The sequence below is a fragment of the Chanos chanos genome, chromosome 1 (assembly GCF_902362185.1).
Source record: "Chanos chanos chromosome 1, fChaCha1.1, whole genome shotgun sequence".
Lineage (NCBI taxonomy): Eukaryota > Metazoa > Chordata > Actinopteri > Gonorynchiformes > Chanidae > Chanos > Chanos chanos.
The window spans coordinates 35614128-35632181 of NC_044495.1; the positions used below are offsets into that span (position 1 = coordinate 35614128).

At 40.8% G+C, this 18054-nt stretch overlaps 1 protein-coding gene across 1 annotated transcript in view; it reads right to left on the bottom strand.

Moving 5' to 3' along the window:
• Nucleotides 1-605: 605 nt before the first annotated feature.
• Nucleotides 606-18054, bottom strand: part of LOC115821533 (cGMP-inhibited 3',5'-cyclic phosphodiesterase A-like) — a 68359-nt gene continuing 50910 nt past the window's right edge. Inside the window, exons 4-14 of the mRNA XM_030785379.1 lie at nucleotides 16994-17151; nucleotides 10418-10482; nucleotides 9738-9919; nucleotides 8739-8876; nucleotides 8414-8525; nucleotides 7857-7970; nucleotides 7149-7348; nucleotides 6680-6883; nucleotides 4652-4813; nucleotides 1057-1321; nucleotides 606-895 (exon numbers count right to left, since the gene is read on the bottom strand). Of these exons, the coding sequence (XP_030641239.1) occupies nucleotides 606-895; nucleotides 1057-1321; nucleotides 4652-4813; nucleotides 6680-6883; nucleotides 7149-7348; nucleotides 7857-7970; nucleotides 8414-8525; nucleotides 8739-8876; nucleotides 9738-9919; nucleotides 10418-10482; nucleotides 16994-17151 (1890 nt within the window). The remainder of the gene's footprint in view (nucleotides 896-1056; nucleotides 1322-4651; nucleotides 4814-6679; nucleotides 6884-7148; nucleotides 7349-7856; nucleotides 7971-8413; nucleotides 8526-8738; nucleotides 8877-9737; nucleotides 9920-10417; nucleotides 10483-16993; nucleotides 17152-18054) is intronic.

Genomic DNA, 18054 nt, shown 5'->3' on the forward strand with positions numbered 1-18054 from the left:
TGAACTGGGCTTGAATGCACCGTGTCTCATTTTGAGGAAAAAAAAAGAAAAGAAAAAGGATGGATGGAACGGAGATGATGCAGATGCATGTGTTAATTCTGAATGTGCGAAGATTTCTACTCCCTCCCCCCAGTGGAGGATCACCCTCCCCCCAAAAAAGAAAAAACACCTCCCAGAGAAGACACTGTTCTCATATGTGGTCTTTAAAATAAGGAGTTGCATTTGAAAATGTAACTCTAATTGCAGCAGTCAGTCAGTCTGTCAGTTAGTTGGTGTTGGTCTGTCTTACTCTGTTCTTCAGAGCACTTTTAGGAGTGTGTCTGGCGGTTCTCTATTGCAGTACGGAAACTTCGTTTAACAGAGTTCGGACTCTTTTGAACCTGATATCGTTAGAAGAGCGTGAACAACACAAGGGCTCCGGTCCCCGTCACCTTGCGATGAGGGCATCTGTTATCTTTCCCCCACTCTTCAGGCACATACTCCTCGTATCTTCTACAGTGTTGTGTCTAACGTGCTGGCAGCTGAAATCTGTTTACAAAAACGAACAAACTAATAAAACGTGTCAAAAAAAGGTTTTGCCTCTGAACAGTACCAGTTCTCTGCTTTCACTCCTGCTGTTCTTCCTCTGCTTCAGCAGGGTGAGGTATTTCATCCAGCTCCTCTTCCTCAGGCCCCTCCTCTTTCCCCTCCCCTTCTACAGGCTCTTCTTTGCTCCCAAGCTCCTCCTCCTCTTCACAGATTGGCTCAGCTGGATTGTTGAGGCGGATTGACTCCTCCCCTGACCCATCCATCACTGTCTCCTCTGCAATCACCTTCTTCCACATCTCGTGATTCTCCAACAGGTGGTGAGTGATCTGACAGAAGACTTTCCTCTGTCTCTTGGAACCTTGTTTTCCTAAAAAGATCAAGCAAAGGAAGAGCTGACATCAATGCATTTCAATCTCATCATTCAGAATAATGGTGTGAGAACAGAATAAAACTCGACATGATCAACAGCAAGGAGTCAAAGCATAAAGCAAAATCAGAAAGGAATATGAGAAAGACATGCATGCTCACGTGAGTTCTCTGAGCACGTAGATGCATCCTCCTCGGCTGTATCCTCCTCCTCTTCCTCACTCTCTTCCACAGTCCCTTCATCTTCATCTTCCTCACCTGGGCTTTGCTCAACCCAGCTGCCAGGCATGAGTCCAGCTGAGTCATAAGAGCTACACAGTGGTCCAACTATGTGCGTGATGAAGGACTCCTGGAGTTTGGCCAACTGGGGGGCTGAGCGGTCCATGAAGGGGCTGATGGGAAGGCCCAGACTGGATTCTTCATCACCCTGAATGAAAAACAGACCCAGTTACATATACATGACCCACCTGACATGGTTAGAAATTCGTGATCAGCACGAACTAGCTGTCCAAGATGCAACATGTATTTGCAGTGAAATGTTCCATACAAGGTGTACTTTGACTGTATATACAATATAAAACTACACACTGTGACAGAATTTTCTAATAGACAAGTACATGAACTGTTAAACAGATTGGATTATTTTAGTCCCTATGTCCCTTAAAACCAGGCATGTGATCTTGCTTCTTAAACATGTTAAAGCAATGTATGTACAGAACACTATGTCAGAATTTCTATCCAAACAGAAAATTTCACATTAGCAAAGTGCAGGCAGTTGTTGTCTGAAAAGTACATTTGCATTTGCCATTCTTGTCACATCAAATTACAACCCCAAAAAATGCACTGTTAATTCAGAGCAACATCACGTCTTTACTCGTGCTCACTGAGGGCTGTTGCAGTGTACCATACACGAATACAGTCAGTCAAACTACGCAGCACAAAGGAACACAAGGCAGAAAACTGGAAAAGGAAAGCTGATGCTTTTTAAGAGGTCTTGCTGTGTTTAAATGGTTGAACGTGGGCATGCATTCCCCATCAGAGACAATCAGAGAAATCAAAATAATTGTGAAAAAAAGCACACAGGGTTTTTGACTGCTCAAGTGGAGAAGGTTGTTATGATCAGATTTTCAATGTTTTGAATGCTGTTCATGTGCAGTTCTATTGCTTGAATGAGTGGGGTAGAGAAACACATCTGTTGAATAGGCTGTTAACAATTTGAAAAGCGTGCAATTTGCCCCATTGAATGAATTTCTTTTTTTAAGTCCAATATACTAGTTATGTTTGTATGTGTTGTAACCATCCCTTGAAGGTCAGAGGACAAGTTGCCGGCCCATAATTCATGCTGCAAGGCGAAAACCAAGGGACAGGAATGGAATACATTTTTTTTCAGTATTGTGTCTCAGTGGCACACATGTGGCCTGTGAATTAAGGCTTGGGGTGTAAGCTGACTGCAGTCTCAAAAAGGTCCCTGGTTGCCATGGTGATGAGCACACGTGCCATTGGTGTGTGTACTTTGCAAGAAGGCTGTTAATCTGAAGCACGAAGATAACAAATGAAAAATGCCCCTGAGGGCACCTGTGTATTGGTGAGATTTCTTATTTACTGCAGAAATTGAATGCGAAAAGCAGGACAAAACGTAAAGGATTGAGAGCTGAGAGAAACATCTTTGATGTACTCTTCACTGTCAAAGTTGTCTTCTTTTGACAAGATGACAAGAATTGCATTCTCTCTGTGAAAGTTCATCGTAATGTTTCTGGGCCAGAATTTGCGCTAGCAGTCTCAGTCAAACAGTACTGGAAACAGTTCAACAGTAATGAAAAACATGTCTTCTACTCCAGTCAGTTCTTCAATCAGTTTTCCATTGTTTGTTATCTACAAGTGTCTGCAGAAGTTGACTTTTAAACAGGAGAAACACAACCACCTCTTTAACGTGTTCATCACCTTTGCAGTACTTACTGAAGGAACATCAATGTAATTTATATTCACTAGGCATGTGGAGTTTGATTCTCATTAAAGTACTGCTGCCTACACGAACAGTATCGGCTTCAAGGTCATCCAACTGTGCTAACACTTCCCATGAAGGAAGCAACTGCTCCCACTGATTCACTCTCACGGTTGCTTAGTGCCCTTATAGGCCACATCCCTGTTGTCGCTGGAGAGTGATGCTGTTGCCATGGCGGTGAAGCATTCAGCCTGATTTCAAATCCCCATGATGATTTGCAACGCTAAGGTCATCAATTTTAACAGGCAAGAATTCTGACTCTTGCTCGTTCACAGGCTAGTTTACACGTGCCAGAGAGATGTGTCAGTGGCTAACAGGCTTTTCACAACGTGACAAGTAACTATCACAACAGCTGATGATCCAGTTCCCTGGATCTAGATGTTCTAGATTCAGATGGAACTAGGATGTTCCAAATGCATCAACACCTTAGAGTGGTACAGTCCAATGTGACCAATGTAAAACCACTCACTCCTCTCATTCTATAGGGGGAAACCTAAGCTGTGAGACCTAAGCTGTATGACTACTGAATTGCATAAATTCGCCCTTTTAATGGCTTTAAATGCCATCGTTGGGCAGAGAGAGAGAGAGAGCCTAATGGATGTGCGATGGAGCCTAATGGACATGCACCCCCCCCCCCCCCCCCCCCCAACACACACAGACACACACACAGACACACAGACACAGACACACACACGTACACATACATTCTAAGGTTGTGAACTGACTGATGTATCTGTAATGTTGATGTTCGTCATCTGGCCGTCTTCTCATATCATGTTAAGCATGTCCTACATTAAAGACTGGCAGTGAACGACATCAAAGCATCAAACCACTTTTTCCATACTTCATTTTTTACTCATCTCACATCTTAACATGAATCAGTTCTGGAATGCAACTAATCTTTTGAGGTCCAGACTAGTCACGATATGGTATCACAAAAGGTAGATGACTATAATTGTCTCAGTGTCTCGGTAATGGCACGTGTATCAAATTGGGCTATTATGAATTTTATTTACCTATATGACTAAAAAACATGGCCTGACTTACAATGAGGATGTGAAATTCTAAGCATATAGTGAGGCTATGTAGATATTTGCAGCTTGACTTTTAATTACATAGCACAGAAGCACTTCTCAAGCACACTTCTCAAGTGGTACTATACTACTACACGGAACAGGAACAATCGATTTCTACGTGGCCTCAGGCAAATGCATAAGGTCTGCTTCTTATCAGAGCTTACATCTTACATGTATAATGTCATTTTAGCTCTTGCTCTACTGTCTTGACATTTAGGCTCTCATAGCTCGTGGTGTAATTGAGCGCTGCTATGATAATCAAACGGCTTGCTGGTTCAGAGAAAAAAAAAAGGAATAAAAAAAGAATAGTAAAACCCTTCATACTGGAAATCTGAAGAATTATGCAGCGCTGTCCTGAAAACACTACTGCACTACCTTAAAGCTTAGATTAAAATGATGAGGGGAAAAAAAGGCTGTTATACCTACAATGCTAACTTTAAAAAGTAAGTTGATTCCGTCTCATAATTGTTATAATTTTTACCCATTATACAGTAGTTTGATCTCATAGAGTCACAAGGATATGACTTCTGAAGAGCATGTAAAGATGATTTCTTCGACAGGTGAAATGTAGTAGGACATTGCGCAAAGACAGGTCCATAGGTCTACAAGTGAGGAAACCTCAACAGAGACAAAAGACATTTGAACCACACTGTGAATGACACCAACCCTCCAGTCCCACCTGCTCATAGAACTCATTGACGATGCCTTCTGTCCACTGTAGGTGCAGGTCCTTGCACTTGAGAGGTCCATTAATGTCAGCCAGTTTGATACACATTTGGCACACTAGTAGTCTGTCATTCTCATTGGACCAGTCAATGCCCGCACTCACATCATCACCAACCTACAGAGTGAATAAAAGGAATGGCTAACAGTAGTGCATATCAGTTTCACATCAACATTATATCAAGCTATTTTAAGCTTACCATGATAGCCACTGCGGATAAAGTATTGTGTAGCGGAGGATAGTGCAGGAGGGTGAGGTCTGGCATTTAGGAAATTTGACGCCGATATATTGTTAATGATCTCGTGGGAGTGCACAAAACGGGGTAACCAAAATCTGATCTGTGTGATCTTGAGTCTTTTTGGCAGAAAAAAGGCATTTAATCATGAAAACCATAGGATTCCAGCAGCACCAAAGCTCCTACCCATGTTGCATTTCTCAGCTTCTGGGTCATTTCCACAAACAGTGGCCCCTGCTGCCATAGTATCTCAGGCAGTGTTTGGTATATGATACAGCAGTCAGCACTGTCCATGGTGCTGAATGTCATATCACATAGAACAAACCTGTACATTGATTTGTCATGCAGTAGATCTGTCGGCTGGCTCATTTTGACATGCAAATGAAACATTTAAAGGCCAGCGAACTGTTGACATTGCTGGTGTTATCACTTGCAAAGCTGCTCTCAGTAGCTCATCCATAATTTGTGACAGCTTGCAAAAGCATTTCAGTTTTTGCACATGATGGCATTACTGGTGCTCTTAGTAAATCTAGGACTTTCTGTCCTCTTAACGATAGTCTGAATGTGTGGTCATTTTAAACCAACAGTCAAGTGATCAGCAGAACGTCCTACTCTATTCACCCAGATAAGTTAACAGTAAAATAAGCAGACTTACATGGTCCATGCTTTGAGCTACAATCCATTCTACCAACCACTCAGTTAAAACCTAGCATCACCCTACAATCTCATTAAATGCTGTGTCAATCATTTGCTGAAAGCAGGCAGTTCAATCTGGCATTATTAAATAGCAGGAAATACACATTGCTGTCAAGCAACGTCAAAAAAAAAAAAGAAAAGAAAAGTAGCATTAAGTCATCTGAGTGTCTTCTATAAGACAGTATGTTTTTGTTCATTGTCTAATGAGACGCTACAATGAGACTCTGAAAGACAATACTTGTCTTTGCACAGTAATCAGTTTTATTGTCATTTATTTATTCATTTTATTTGGGCTTACTTTAAATGGCTCACATGTTGTGAGTAGCACTAATAATGTAGAGCATCTGAGAAAGCTAGCAGCACCCAGCTGGTTTATTAGCCTTTAATAATCACCTATGATCCGCCTCACAGAGGAATTCTTTGAAGGCCCTGAGCAAAGCTGAGTGAGTTCTTGGAAAATGCAAGGCATGCATTGTGGCATCAGAAGTGGGTGGCGAGAGAGAGAGAGAGAGAGAGAGAGAGAGAGAGAGAGAGAGAGAGAGAGAGAAGCACAGAAAGCAGTATTGGTTTTGATTTGAAACTCCATAATCCTTGGGTAAACAGCAAGGTTTTGACAAGAAAAAGAGCTTTTGTGCCAAAGTGTGTGTGTGTGTGTGTGTGTGTGCATGTGTGTGCATGTGTGTGTGTGTGTATGCGTGTGTGTATGATTTGGGGGGAGGAGGTCGATGTTTCACCATAAATATAAAGGCTCTTTCTTTCCTTGCATTTGTAAAGCTCACAATGTAATATCACAATACAATATCACTTCAAATATTGCTCCATATAAACAAAGTCAAAGTCAATGGCATCACAAGAGGATTGTTTTCTTGGCATCTGAAAACTCTGCCCTAACATAAACACCATAAAAGTAATGCTTTTGCTCCGGCACACTAGCTGCAGAACAAACGTTACAAAGTTCAAACAAACAGACCTTTATAAGAGAAGCTTATTCTTCTGAAGGACCTTGTGACTGAGTCAGTCTTAATCAACTAGTAACATCTTTTTGAATTTACCTTGGCATTGAACTCCGCTAGAAAGTCAAAATGCTTCTTCAAGTCTGTGGCAAGGATGGCTTCGATCACAAGAAAACGGAAGCGTTTAAATTCCACGTGGTCCAGATTGACCAAGAAATTGTAGTCGGGATGGGACATGAAAAGGTTCCATGCAGATGCTGCGTGATGGTTCTCCAAAACGGAGCGGTCATTGTACAGCACAGCCTGACAAAAAACAGACAGTGTATTCTACTGAGAGATACTGTTAAAATAGGCTTTACACTCTAAACCGTAATAGACTTCAACATATAAATAGAATGTTTGTTTTTTTTGACACAGCTATCTGTTGGTCTATGAGCTTGTCTGAGATTCTTTGAAATTAAAATGTCATTCGCTATTTGAATGAACTTGGGTTTTTCTGAAATTTTCTGAAATATTTCTCAAATTGCTCTCATAAGACAGTGAAATAAGTCGGTTCGACCCGTCTAACCTGAGGGGCACTGGTGGCCACTAAGAAAGCGTTCGTCCTCCCAGGGTGATCATAGTCGTGCATGGCCGCTGCCACATACAATGCCATGAGTTCCAGAGCAGGGATGAGGCCTGACAGACAGCCATAACCCTCCTCAAACACCGGGTACGTCTTAGACACCAGGTAGCCCCTGTGGCTGTGTGTGATGCCACTGTCTGAGTCTGCAGAGGGGAGGAGGCAGGCAGTGAGTTGTGACAGGAAATAGAGGGATGACAAAACAAAACAAAACAAATCACTGAACTACAGATACGCTGTTATGTCATATTTTGGCTTGTCTACCTGTTTAAATGTTAGCATATACAAAATCATGACTCCAGACAGCAGAGAGTTGATTTTTTTTAAGTTTTCACTTAAAAAGCAAATGTAAGTTTAATAAAGTCTTACTCTTTTGTATGTTACATTTCACTGAGTAGTTTTGCGAGCAGCAAAAAAATGGGCAAACTCAACAAAAAGTGGCGTCCAGTGAAAACAAGATGCATAGAATTAAGAAGTAAAATAAAATAAGAGATGTTAGGTTAAACTGATTTAAGATTTGTCAGCAGCAGTGAGGTTTATAATATATATATTTTGAAATGTCCGCACAGTGAAATGTTCACTGAGTTAGGCAACAAGCGGCATGAATGACACTTAAGTCTCTCCCTGCCCTGGAAAATGCTGGCATTTCCATACCTGAGTCGCTCGGCGAGTTGTGGTCAGGCATGAGGTTTGGGAGGCCAGGCACAGGCTGGGTGGTAAGATACCAAACTGCATGAAGGACATCTGTAGCATGGATCCTGTTATGGTCTGCAATGACAATGAGGGAAAAAAATGTGGTTGCAAAACAATCAGACACCACTAGGGGCAGTGTAGTACTGCATGCAGTTAAAAGAGTTACATGAATGAGCAGCAGTATGACCAGTACCACATTTCCCTCTACTGGCTGAGAATGGTACTGTTCAATGGTAACGACATTAATCGGCTTTGGGAATAAAGGCAGAGTAGCACTGAGTCATGTCAAAATACCACATACTCCATAATGCACTTCAACACAAAACTGTCCTTTAAACTTTCACATGTAACACAACAACCATCTGTTCAGTTATAAGTCAATCCTCTGATTTTTTAAACATATGCTGTCTTTACAAACGCTGCTGCTTGACATAAGCAGAGCCTTCAAATTTATCATAAGAGTTTTTAGGGACATATCTTTTTAAATCTCATCCTGTTTTTTTTCCCCCTGTACTTACAGGGAATGTCTCTGTAGCCATTCTCCAAGGCATGGAAGTAGTTCATGAACTCTTTCACAGGAATCTTGAATGTTTCAAAGAGCCCTGTGTCCTCAAAGAGCCTGTAAGAGACCTGAGCCAGGCAGACTGGTCAGACAGAAGCATCAGTCCCAATCTTACGTTTGATTTGTTCACACAATCAATCATTCACTGACAATTCACTGACTCACATTCAGACTGAATCCCTAACTCACTTTAGTTCAGTCTTTGTTTTCCCTCTGAAGTGGAAAGGATAGCTCACCTTGCCCACTTTGAGAAAAAGATGAAATATGAATTCCACTCTTACCTGGCTAAGGATGCGACCACACTTGCCATGTGTTTTCTCCACCAGGCTGAAGATAGGGAAATTCCAGTTGTTGATTTGACTCATCAGGGACTCCAGGTCCTTCATAACCAGAGGCTCAGGGGCCAGTGTGGGCTTATCCTGACCACCACCACCAACACACACACACACACACACACACACACACACACACACACACACACACACACACACACACACACACACACACAAACAGAGAGAGGGAGACATTGATCACACTCATCAGTCATTTTTCCTGGTTGTAATATTAAACACAAAAAGATCTGATGAATTCAATAACAAAAAAGAAAAAAAGTCTTTCAAGCAATTGTTTGAGTCTAGGATTTAGGAACTTGACAACAACTTAACAATTTCATCAAAACAGAGAGAAGGCCCATCTTCTGAAGATCTGGGAAAGTATAAGTGATTCAAATATAGAGAAAGGGAAGACAGTCTTTGCCAGAACAGAATAATTTTCTGGCCATCTCAACAACAGCAGGTTGCTCTCTTCAAGACTTTCTTTGAGGCATTCCTCTGTCACATATAACTAAGGAAATCCAATCATTTATAGAGTCAGTAAGGAAAACTTTGATTTGAGTGTATAGTCCAAAATGAACTGTTTAAGCATGCCATTATACAATTAGTGCCTGAAAAGCTCAAAACATGAATAATGTTTGTGTCATTATCAACATTGTGACCATTGCCTTACTGTTATTAGTTTTGCAGATATAAAAAAAAAACAGTGATCTGAAGAAGGGCTGTATGTGTGGAACAGCCTACCTCTGGAGGTATGAGTGGATGAAGAAGGGCTGTGTGTGTGGAACAGCCTACCTCTGGAGGTATGAGTGGATGAAGAAGGGCTGTGTGTGTGGAACAGCCTACCTCTGGAGGTATGAGTGGATGAAGAAGGGCTGTGTGTGTGGAACAGCCTACCTCTGGAGGTATGAGTGGATGAAGAAGGGCTGTGTGTGTGGAACAGCCTACCTCTGGAGGTATGAGTGGATGAAGGATGAGACTGGGCGAGCGGTGTGTTCTGTGACTGCTGTGAGTGCCTTTGGTCTTTTGGCCTTCCTCGCCGTCCTCTTCATTCTGCGCTGTGTCACTGCCGTCACTGTGATTAGCCTCATGAGTGCTCTCGTAATCAGACGACGCCACCACCGGATCGTCTGTGAGAGGAGAACGACAAGTGGGCAAACCGTCGCCGACAGCATTTAATCACTGTGGGGTGTTTTTGTGTGTGTGTGTGTGTGTGTTTAGCTCAGAAGAAGCCGGAGGTGTGGATTAAATGAGGTTCCATAACAGAGATGGATTTCAGTTCAAAGATTAATTAGAACAGCGGTGGTGAACTATAGATCACTCCTTAAATGATGTTTCACTGACTGGATTTGGAGGTGTTTATGGTACATAGAACAGAATTTCATGCTAAGGTTGTCATGTACTGCCATTAAAACTGAGGAGAGAATCCTTGATCACACTTTAATATACACCGTGGTTTACAAGATCAAATCTTAAATGATATTAACTAGATGTGTTGTAGCAGTGCTCATTGTTTTAATATACATATGTTGCAACAAATCCAGCACGGCATTAAATGGAAAATGGTACATAACCCTAACTTGATTTCTCGCACTGTTTTCTTTCAGGAGGAAGGAGAGTTTATGTACCTGTCCGATGTATCCTGTCCATAGAGCCCTCACCATGACTTAGTTTACTGTAGGGTCTGCCACAACTGTGGAGAGAGAGAGAGAGAGAGAGAGAGAGAGAGAGAGAGTTTATTTTCTGGAGCTCTGTTAAATGTCATATACTGTCAGTTTTTGATTAAAATTCAAAGTAAATTAAAAATGAATTAGAGGAATGTACTGAGCCATCACTTGCCCTCAGCTGCAGAGCCCAAGGACAAACTCTACACAATTTTTTTTCAGCATTTTCTTTTTTATGAATGGACTTATTTACACAATGCTTAAAGAGCTATCAATAAATAACAACAAACTCAACTAAAGCCATTGAAGCTGCTCATTTCTCTCATAGCAACGGTCCAGTGACTAATAAGGGAGTTTGCATTAATGAACTGAGGTTTCGGCATGACTCCTGATATACTGCAGTAATGCTCTTTAATTATGCACTCATTAATAACAGATCAAGTCCATACATGTAAAAATTCTTCCAATAGGACTTTGATAGCTGGAGCAAACACCGTGGGGAAGTTTAAACTTCTTGTTGTGTCCTTAGATCAACTTTCACATATTCTTAGGACATCTGCTCATTTTGCCCTCCCTAACACACACACACACACACACACACACACACACACACACTCACATACTCATTGAAAAACAAAACGAAGCCCTGGGGGTGGCTGTTCAGTTCTATGGCCTGTGTAAGGGTCAGAGGTGACCCATTAAAATAACTCCACTGAAATGTTGTAGAGCCAGCAGGTGGTGTAGAGGAAATGCCTCTAGCACAACAGAACGAGAGCAGAGGAGCAACCCCAATGATTGTTTCTTGTGAAGATGGACTGGTTAGTTCTGCATATGTGAGTATTTGGTGCTAATAAACCAGTACTCTGAACAAAGTGAAAAATGCTGCTGACAAACGGATGACAAAGCATTTCACATGACAAGGCACGCTACGTTTTCCTGTATGAGACCTCAGTCACTGTGTCTGAGTTTAACTCTGGTTTAACTAAGGTTTCATCCTACAACAAAACTATTCAGTTCCAATAAGCTGTAGACCTGTTCATTCTGAATTGATTTGGCCATAATAGGACACGCTAGGTTTTTAGCAAATGAACACTCTAACCGAATAACTGAAACATAAAGTTTAGCTAGATTTCACCAGTTTATAACCATGTGCAGGATTTAAAAAAAAGTCTATCTATCTATCTATCTATCTATCTATCTATCTATCTATCTATCTATCTATCTATCTATCTATCTATCTATCTATCTATGATTTTCCACTACATAAGCTCTTAAGCTGTTCAAAATATCTGATAACAGCTTTGCTTAAGTTAGTGCGGCAGTAAGTGTGACTTTTCTGGGAAATGGCACAATGAAATTCCTCCATTTCCCCAATCCCTCACGCTCCCACGCTCTCGTGATCCTTCTACTTACACGCATTTTCAGGTTGCCACAGAAATAATCCAAAGATCATTATAACAAGGCTGAAGTAAAAATAGCTGCGTTGTCTGCAAGTTCCCTTATTTCTGCTTATCTCAATTTTGAAAAGGAATGCAGTATACACTGACAGGGTGTCGAGCTAATTTTCTCACTCATTTAGTAACAGGACTGATAAATATTGGCTGGAATCCCAAGTGTAAAGCACCGAGCCATGGTAAGCATGGTGACATTTATTGTGTGTTTCTGGAATCAGGAAACTAAGACATCATAATCATGCTTACTACAGTTCAGAAAAATGACTTGTCGCGTATTGCAGATGCGTTTGATAAGTTCATTTTTGGCTTTGTCTGCTTCAAAAGAGACTGAAACAACTTCAATGTTTGGTTAGGAACTAATGACACATTTGGAATTCACAGTATTCTTGCACGATATAGCTGTTTTTTATTTTTCCGTAAGATAATGGTGGTGATGGAATTCTTCTAAAATTTCAGCCACTCTGAAGTAGAACGGGATAATTGTCGATAAAAGGTTGAACTGTTGTGGGTAAGTAAAGTAATACCATGGCTATGAAGTCCATGTTGCAAAAAAGCACTGCAAAAAAAACCCTTTTAAAAATACAATTTTAAAAACATAAAATACAACACCCTGTTAAAATATAATTAATATTTCTGTACCCAGTGAGATATTTTTACGCGATTCACAAAGAACAACCCATCGTGGCAATATCTGTGATGCAGACATCATTTCCCTGACTAGACTTCACCATAAGTCAGAGCTTCAGTGACAGCTGGGGAGACTCTTGAGACAGGGAAGATGTGTGTGTGTGTGTGTGTGTGTGACATCTGAGCTCTGTCAGAGACGTGTAGTTGACAAACATTTGGGATGTCTGAGAAGAAGTCGATATGTCTCAAATATTTTCCAGGTCAAAGCAAACAGCATCTCTTTTATTAAGATTTATTTAAAACATTTCTGTGACCAATCTCTCCCAAGCACAGCCACAGAAAAAAAATATGATCCTAATAATTTCAACTAACATGTTATTTCATTTTTATTTGACATTTCTGCATTTTTCTAAGGCTTTGGGAGTTGATGTTTGGAACAAGTTGACCTCTGTTTGGGCTCCTACTCCAGTCTCCTTCTCTGAACAGTTCAATTAGAAAAGATAGAACATATACACTGGCATATGTATGTGTTTACACAATATATTTTACTCAGTGAATAGAAAGTTCACAAGCCAAGCAGTTGCCTTGTGGTTTGGTGAGTCCCTAATCCTACCATTGATTTGATCCCTAAACCCATACATCAACAGTGAGTTTAAAAAGTGTTTGGACAGTGACACATTTTTATTGTTGTTGCTTCGCCTCTGTGCATTTTTTTTCTTATTAATGACGTACCAAACAGTTGATCTTGGCATGCAGAATGTTTTTGCAATGTCTCTGACTGATGTATTGTGATTTTCCACCTCATAATGGCCAACTTCACTTGCATCGACACTACTTTGATGCTTATGTTGCCCAATCCCAACGACTTTCTCCAAAAGAAAAACACAAAGCCTTGAATCAAGACTAGACAGCTCTCTTACGCATGCACTAATGACACAGACAGACACACCTGCCTAATAAGAAACAGCTGTGGAGTCAATTCATAAAAAAGGTTTGTGGTACCCCCCAAAAAAGAGGCATATCACGTACATAACGTGCTGTAATTTCTAAATGGTTCACCTGATATGGATGAAAAATTAAATTTAATTTCTTCAAATTAAAGCTGACAGTCTGCTCTTTAACCACCTCTATCTCGTATCAAAACCAAAACTGCTGGGAGGCAGGACTCACAAATGTAGCGTTCTTCAAAGACTTTGAGAACTCATTGCACATTGTGTTCTTGGACTGCTGAATTGTCTGTAGAGGCCTTGGCGAGTAGGGAACTGGTATTGACCATTCATTCGCTCCTTGGGAGATTAAAGCTGAAAGGTTGCTTAGCGGGATCTGAGATAAGACGTTTATTTGGAATGTCCAAGGTCTTTCATTCCTTATTCTAGATGGAAGGAAAACAGTCAGTTGGTCGGGTTTTGTGCAGCACCAAAACAATAAATCAGACAGACACAGAGCCATGATCTCATGAAGTTGAGCCACAATCTCTTCCCATTTTTTGCAGCGAACTGTGTTGGGCTATTTGACTAGATGGTCTGCTATCTCTGCATCCCCTGAAATCTCTTAAGTCTTCAGGAGAGAGAAACTCTCTCTATGAAACCATGGAATGTAGAGAGGCTGATGGCTTTGTGGACCAGACCTTGGAGACAGTGTGGTAGAGGTATGGTTAACGGTAATGTTAGGGAGTAGGATTATGGCAATATTTAGGAGCTTAGCTTTATTGTATCCAGTAGACTTTCCCAAACGTTCCATGACATCATCACTATGTCAGTTGATCACTAGAAGAAATAACCCTATGTGGAGGAGTATTGGCTGTGAGTAAGTGTATCAAGGACACAGCACTGTATAGGGTTCCATTCAGGGAACTTAGCCAACACAGGTCAAAAGACTTTCTATCATAATGACAGTGCATGAGTGCAAAAGTGAGTGTAAATATGTGTTTATTTTTTATGCATCCAAACAAACATATTACACATGTTGAATGCGTGCTTATCTAAGTTGGCGACAGCAAAACAAAGGAAGAGAGATATGTGCAATTCTCTCTTCTTCTTACTCCTCCTCATCCTCCTCCTCCCCCATTTCCATAATTTCCTGGTTTAGGTCCCTCCTGTCATTTGTCCTCCCTGTTACCTTCCTGATATAAACACCAAACTTCTCTCTGGTTGTAGCTGTCCTGTGCTTTGTAAATACAAATGCTTCCTGGCAACCTTTGCTCATTTTAATACCACGGGGGTGGGGGGGGGGGGGGGGGTCAGAGATGTCATGCAGAGTGTTCTGTTCTAGCTCAAACTCTGACACACAAAAAATTCAAGACTTCCAGTTGGTTCAGGCCAGTCTATAATGAAACACATTTTTATTGGTTGTGTCTCTGAAAAAAAACCCTTCTGTTTTGCTTGTGGACTGTGAATGCATCCAAAGAAAAGTAAAGAAGACAACATAGCTGAATTGGCCTCATGGTGGCACTAGAGGGTTGATCAAATGGCCTATGTGCACGCTGGGAAATCATTGACTGAGGAACGGAGCACAATCCATTGTAATAAGAGAATGTGTTTATAAAAACACCCCACATACACTGTAAGTGAGACAGAAGAGGTGAAATGAACAAGTATGGAGCATCCACGTGCATGCTCAGAGTAAGAGATCAGATGAACTTGTGAGAACATATGGGTCACTATGTTATCATATCTGTGCGCTTGTGCATTCACTTTCTCCACATGTTTGATATACAGGTGAAGGCTACTGACCAATATAAGATATCAATGTACTCTTCTGATATGTTAGAGGTCAGTTCAGGTGCAAACTGAACATGTATGGCACACATGGTCCTCCACATTTGACACCGTACCGCTCGGTTTTCATACAGTGAACAGAATTATGCAACATTTCTGGGCATTAGCTCAGAATGGGTATTGCACTCTCTCATAACTTAAATTAAAAAATTCGGTCACTGAATAACCACAGTTGTGGTTGAATAACCACAACTTTTACTTCATCACAAAGGCATGGCAAATGGTATGGAACAATGATCAAAAGCATTTATGCCTTCTTTATGCTTTCTCTTCATATCCTTGTGGACCCTTAGGTTCAGTTTTGTGTAAACGCAGCTTAGAAAAGTACAAAAGGGATGTTTCACAAATGGTAGTAACATAAAATAAAAATACTCAGCCAGGCACACTTTTAAATGATGCTAAAACCACGTCAAATGAGCTAAAGTAGCTCAGTAGCTCAGAGTCCACCCCACATTTTTACGAGTTAGCTCATACTATAGCTAAGGCATCAAAATTCACTACACCATTTGAGCAAATGAGTGCAAAATCAGTCTAGCAAAAACCTACAGTAAACACCAGGGCTGCGTGAGGGGATGCAAATTGCAAAAGTAATGTGGCATGAAAAAAATGTAAAGCTGCACAAGTCTGATTTGTTTGTAATAAACAGAAGGCTGCATGCTAAGTTTGATCATGTTAAAAAAACAGAGAACGACGTTCTATCACTCCGCCCACTGTCCCTGCCTGAAAAAACAAAAACAAAAAAAAAAAACCCTCAATACTGATGACTCCCTCTGCCATGTGTGTTTACACAGAGAGAGTACAACGCTACTACAAGATTAATAATTTTAATGGCCGAGAGAAGCTTATGTACACTAAACCAAGCAAGAGCCGTGTTTGGATTCTGAGTGAGATATCTACCAACACTTGGCACATGTCCCCCTGAATTGTGGCAGCAGCAGGTAGGTCATTAGTCCTGTGACTACCCAATATTGCAACAATACACCATGACAGCAAACTAAATAAACCAAAGAGAAACTGTAGAAGCGGCTTTTCTCTGCATGAACGCCTTGAGCTTGGAGGTCTCCTGAGTGACTGTTTGATTTATCTCTTGGAGGAAGACTAGGTGCATCAACGTCTTCCCATCCCAGCCGACAAGTGCCTCTGGATGGGTTGGCTTTTTTTTTTTTTTAATCCAACAATTATCCAACAAGTGAAAGGAATTTGTATTGCTTAATTGGTGTGAAGTGTGCATCAGTCTGAAATAAATCCAAGAACTGACTGGTCTTGCTATCAGTGCTACCTGAGTTCAAAGAACAGAGAGGAGTGAATTGTAGAACCGATGAATCTCCCCCCAAGAGTGTGTAAATTTCTGTGAAAGACTAACAAGTCAACTTGAAATATTATTAAAAAAAAAAAAAGAAATAAAAGGAATGCAAAATGCAATGCTATGACCTAAGTAACCAAAATAAATTACTTTGCTAACAATACCCATGCATGAGTGCCTTTACAGAACAGAGTGAGCACTGCTACCTTAGCAACACCCATAGAGTTGTAAGAGAGCAGATGCTATCGTCAAGCATGTAGGGTTTACTGAACACAGGTAAAGAAAAGGTTGACTGCAGTATGTGTTCATTTAGCTTTGACAGAGTTAAGCTTTATTAGTCATAATTATAAATGAGACATTAAAGGAGAGGAGGACTAACCTGCAGGTGAGGGTCTCGAGGTAGGGCTTGATGCTGGCGCTGCGATCGCGCCGTACCGGGCCGGGCTCGATGGTGGGGAGACCCGTGGCCGAAGTCGTGGTGGTCCATGTGGACGAGATCCTGCGTAACAAGCCTGGAGGTAAACTCCTTCTCAATCGCTGTAAACAGACACAGACACAGAGCTGTAAACACAAAATCTACTATTTAGATGGTCTAAATGTTTTGTTTTTTTTTTAGACAAGAGCAAGCTTTTGGTGAGTTGTAGTATTATGGATGAACCTGTATCAAGTTTCTCAATTTCATGCCACCGAAAATGTGGAGGAGTTTTGAACAATTAAGAGTTTGAATGTCTGCTTGCTGTTACATGCAAGACAAACCATGATCACATGTTTTCTTTTGACAATAGTTTGTAAACATCCAGTATTAATATGAGGACAACGCCGGATTGTTACACCATACTGAACGTTAATCCCAGTACACAAATTTACTATCTATAGGTGAACTGAACAGGGGTAACAGACAATCATGATTAAAGAGTGAGTAATTAGTTGTTTAATCCCTTTCTGTGCATGGGGACACCAGTAGCATTTATCCTGTTAAATGTAACCAAAATGCTGTATCACTGTCAGAACACAGGACTTCTCCAGTAACACTTACATTAAAGCAGGGTGTTGGTGGACCAAAATATAATCAGAAATGTGCCCATTTTTCATCTTCAAAGAAGTAATATTTTAATGTAATGCTCACCCCAAAATCATTTCACTTGTCATCATCAACAGAGCAAAGTGGATAATATTTTAATTTTCTACTCATTCAGGGGATAAAACTTCTGCTTCCAACTTCCGACATCATTCCCATTAAAAAAACATCTCATGATTCCTTTGACCCTGACATTAGTACTATCGGTACTAATGTCTTGTTAACATTTAGACAACGTTAAATTACCAAAAAAACCCCAAAAAACCCTAAAAAAGAACTTATTACGTCTTAGCAACTACATTACATTACTTAAATGTTTAGCAGATCCGCAGTTTTGACATATTTCAAAGTCATGCTCCGTT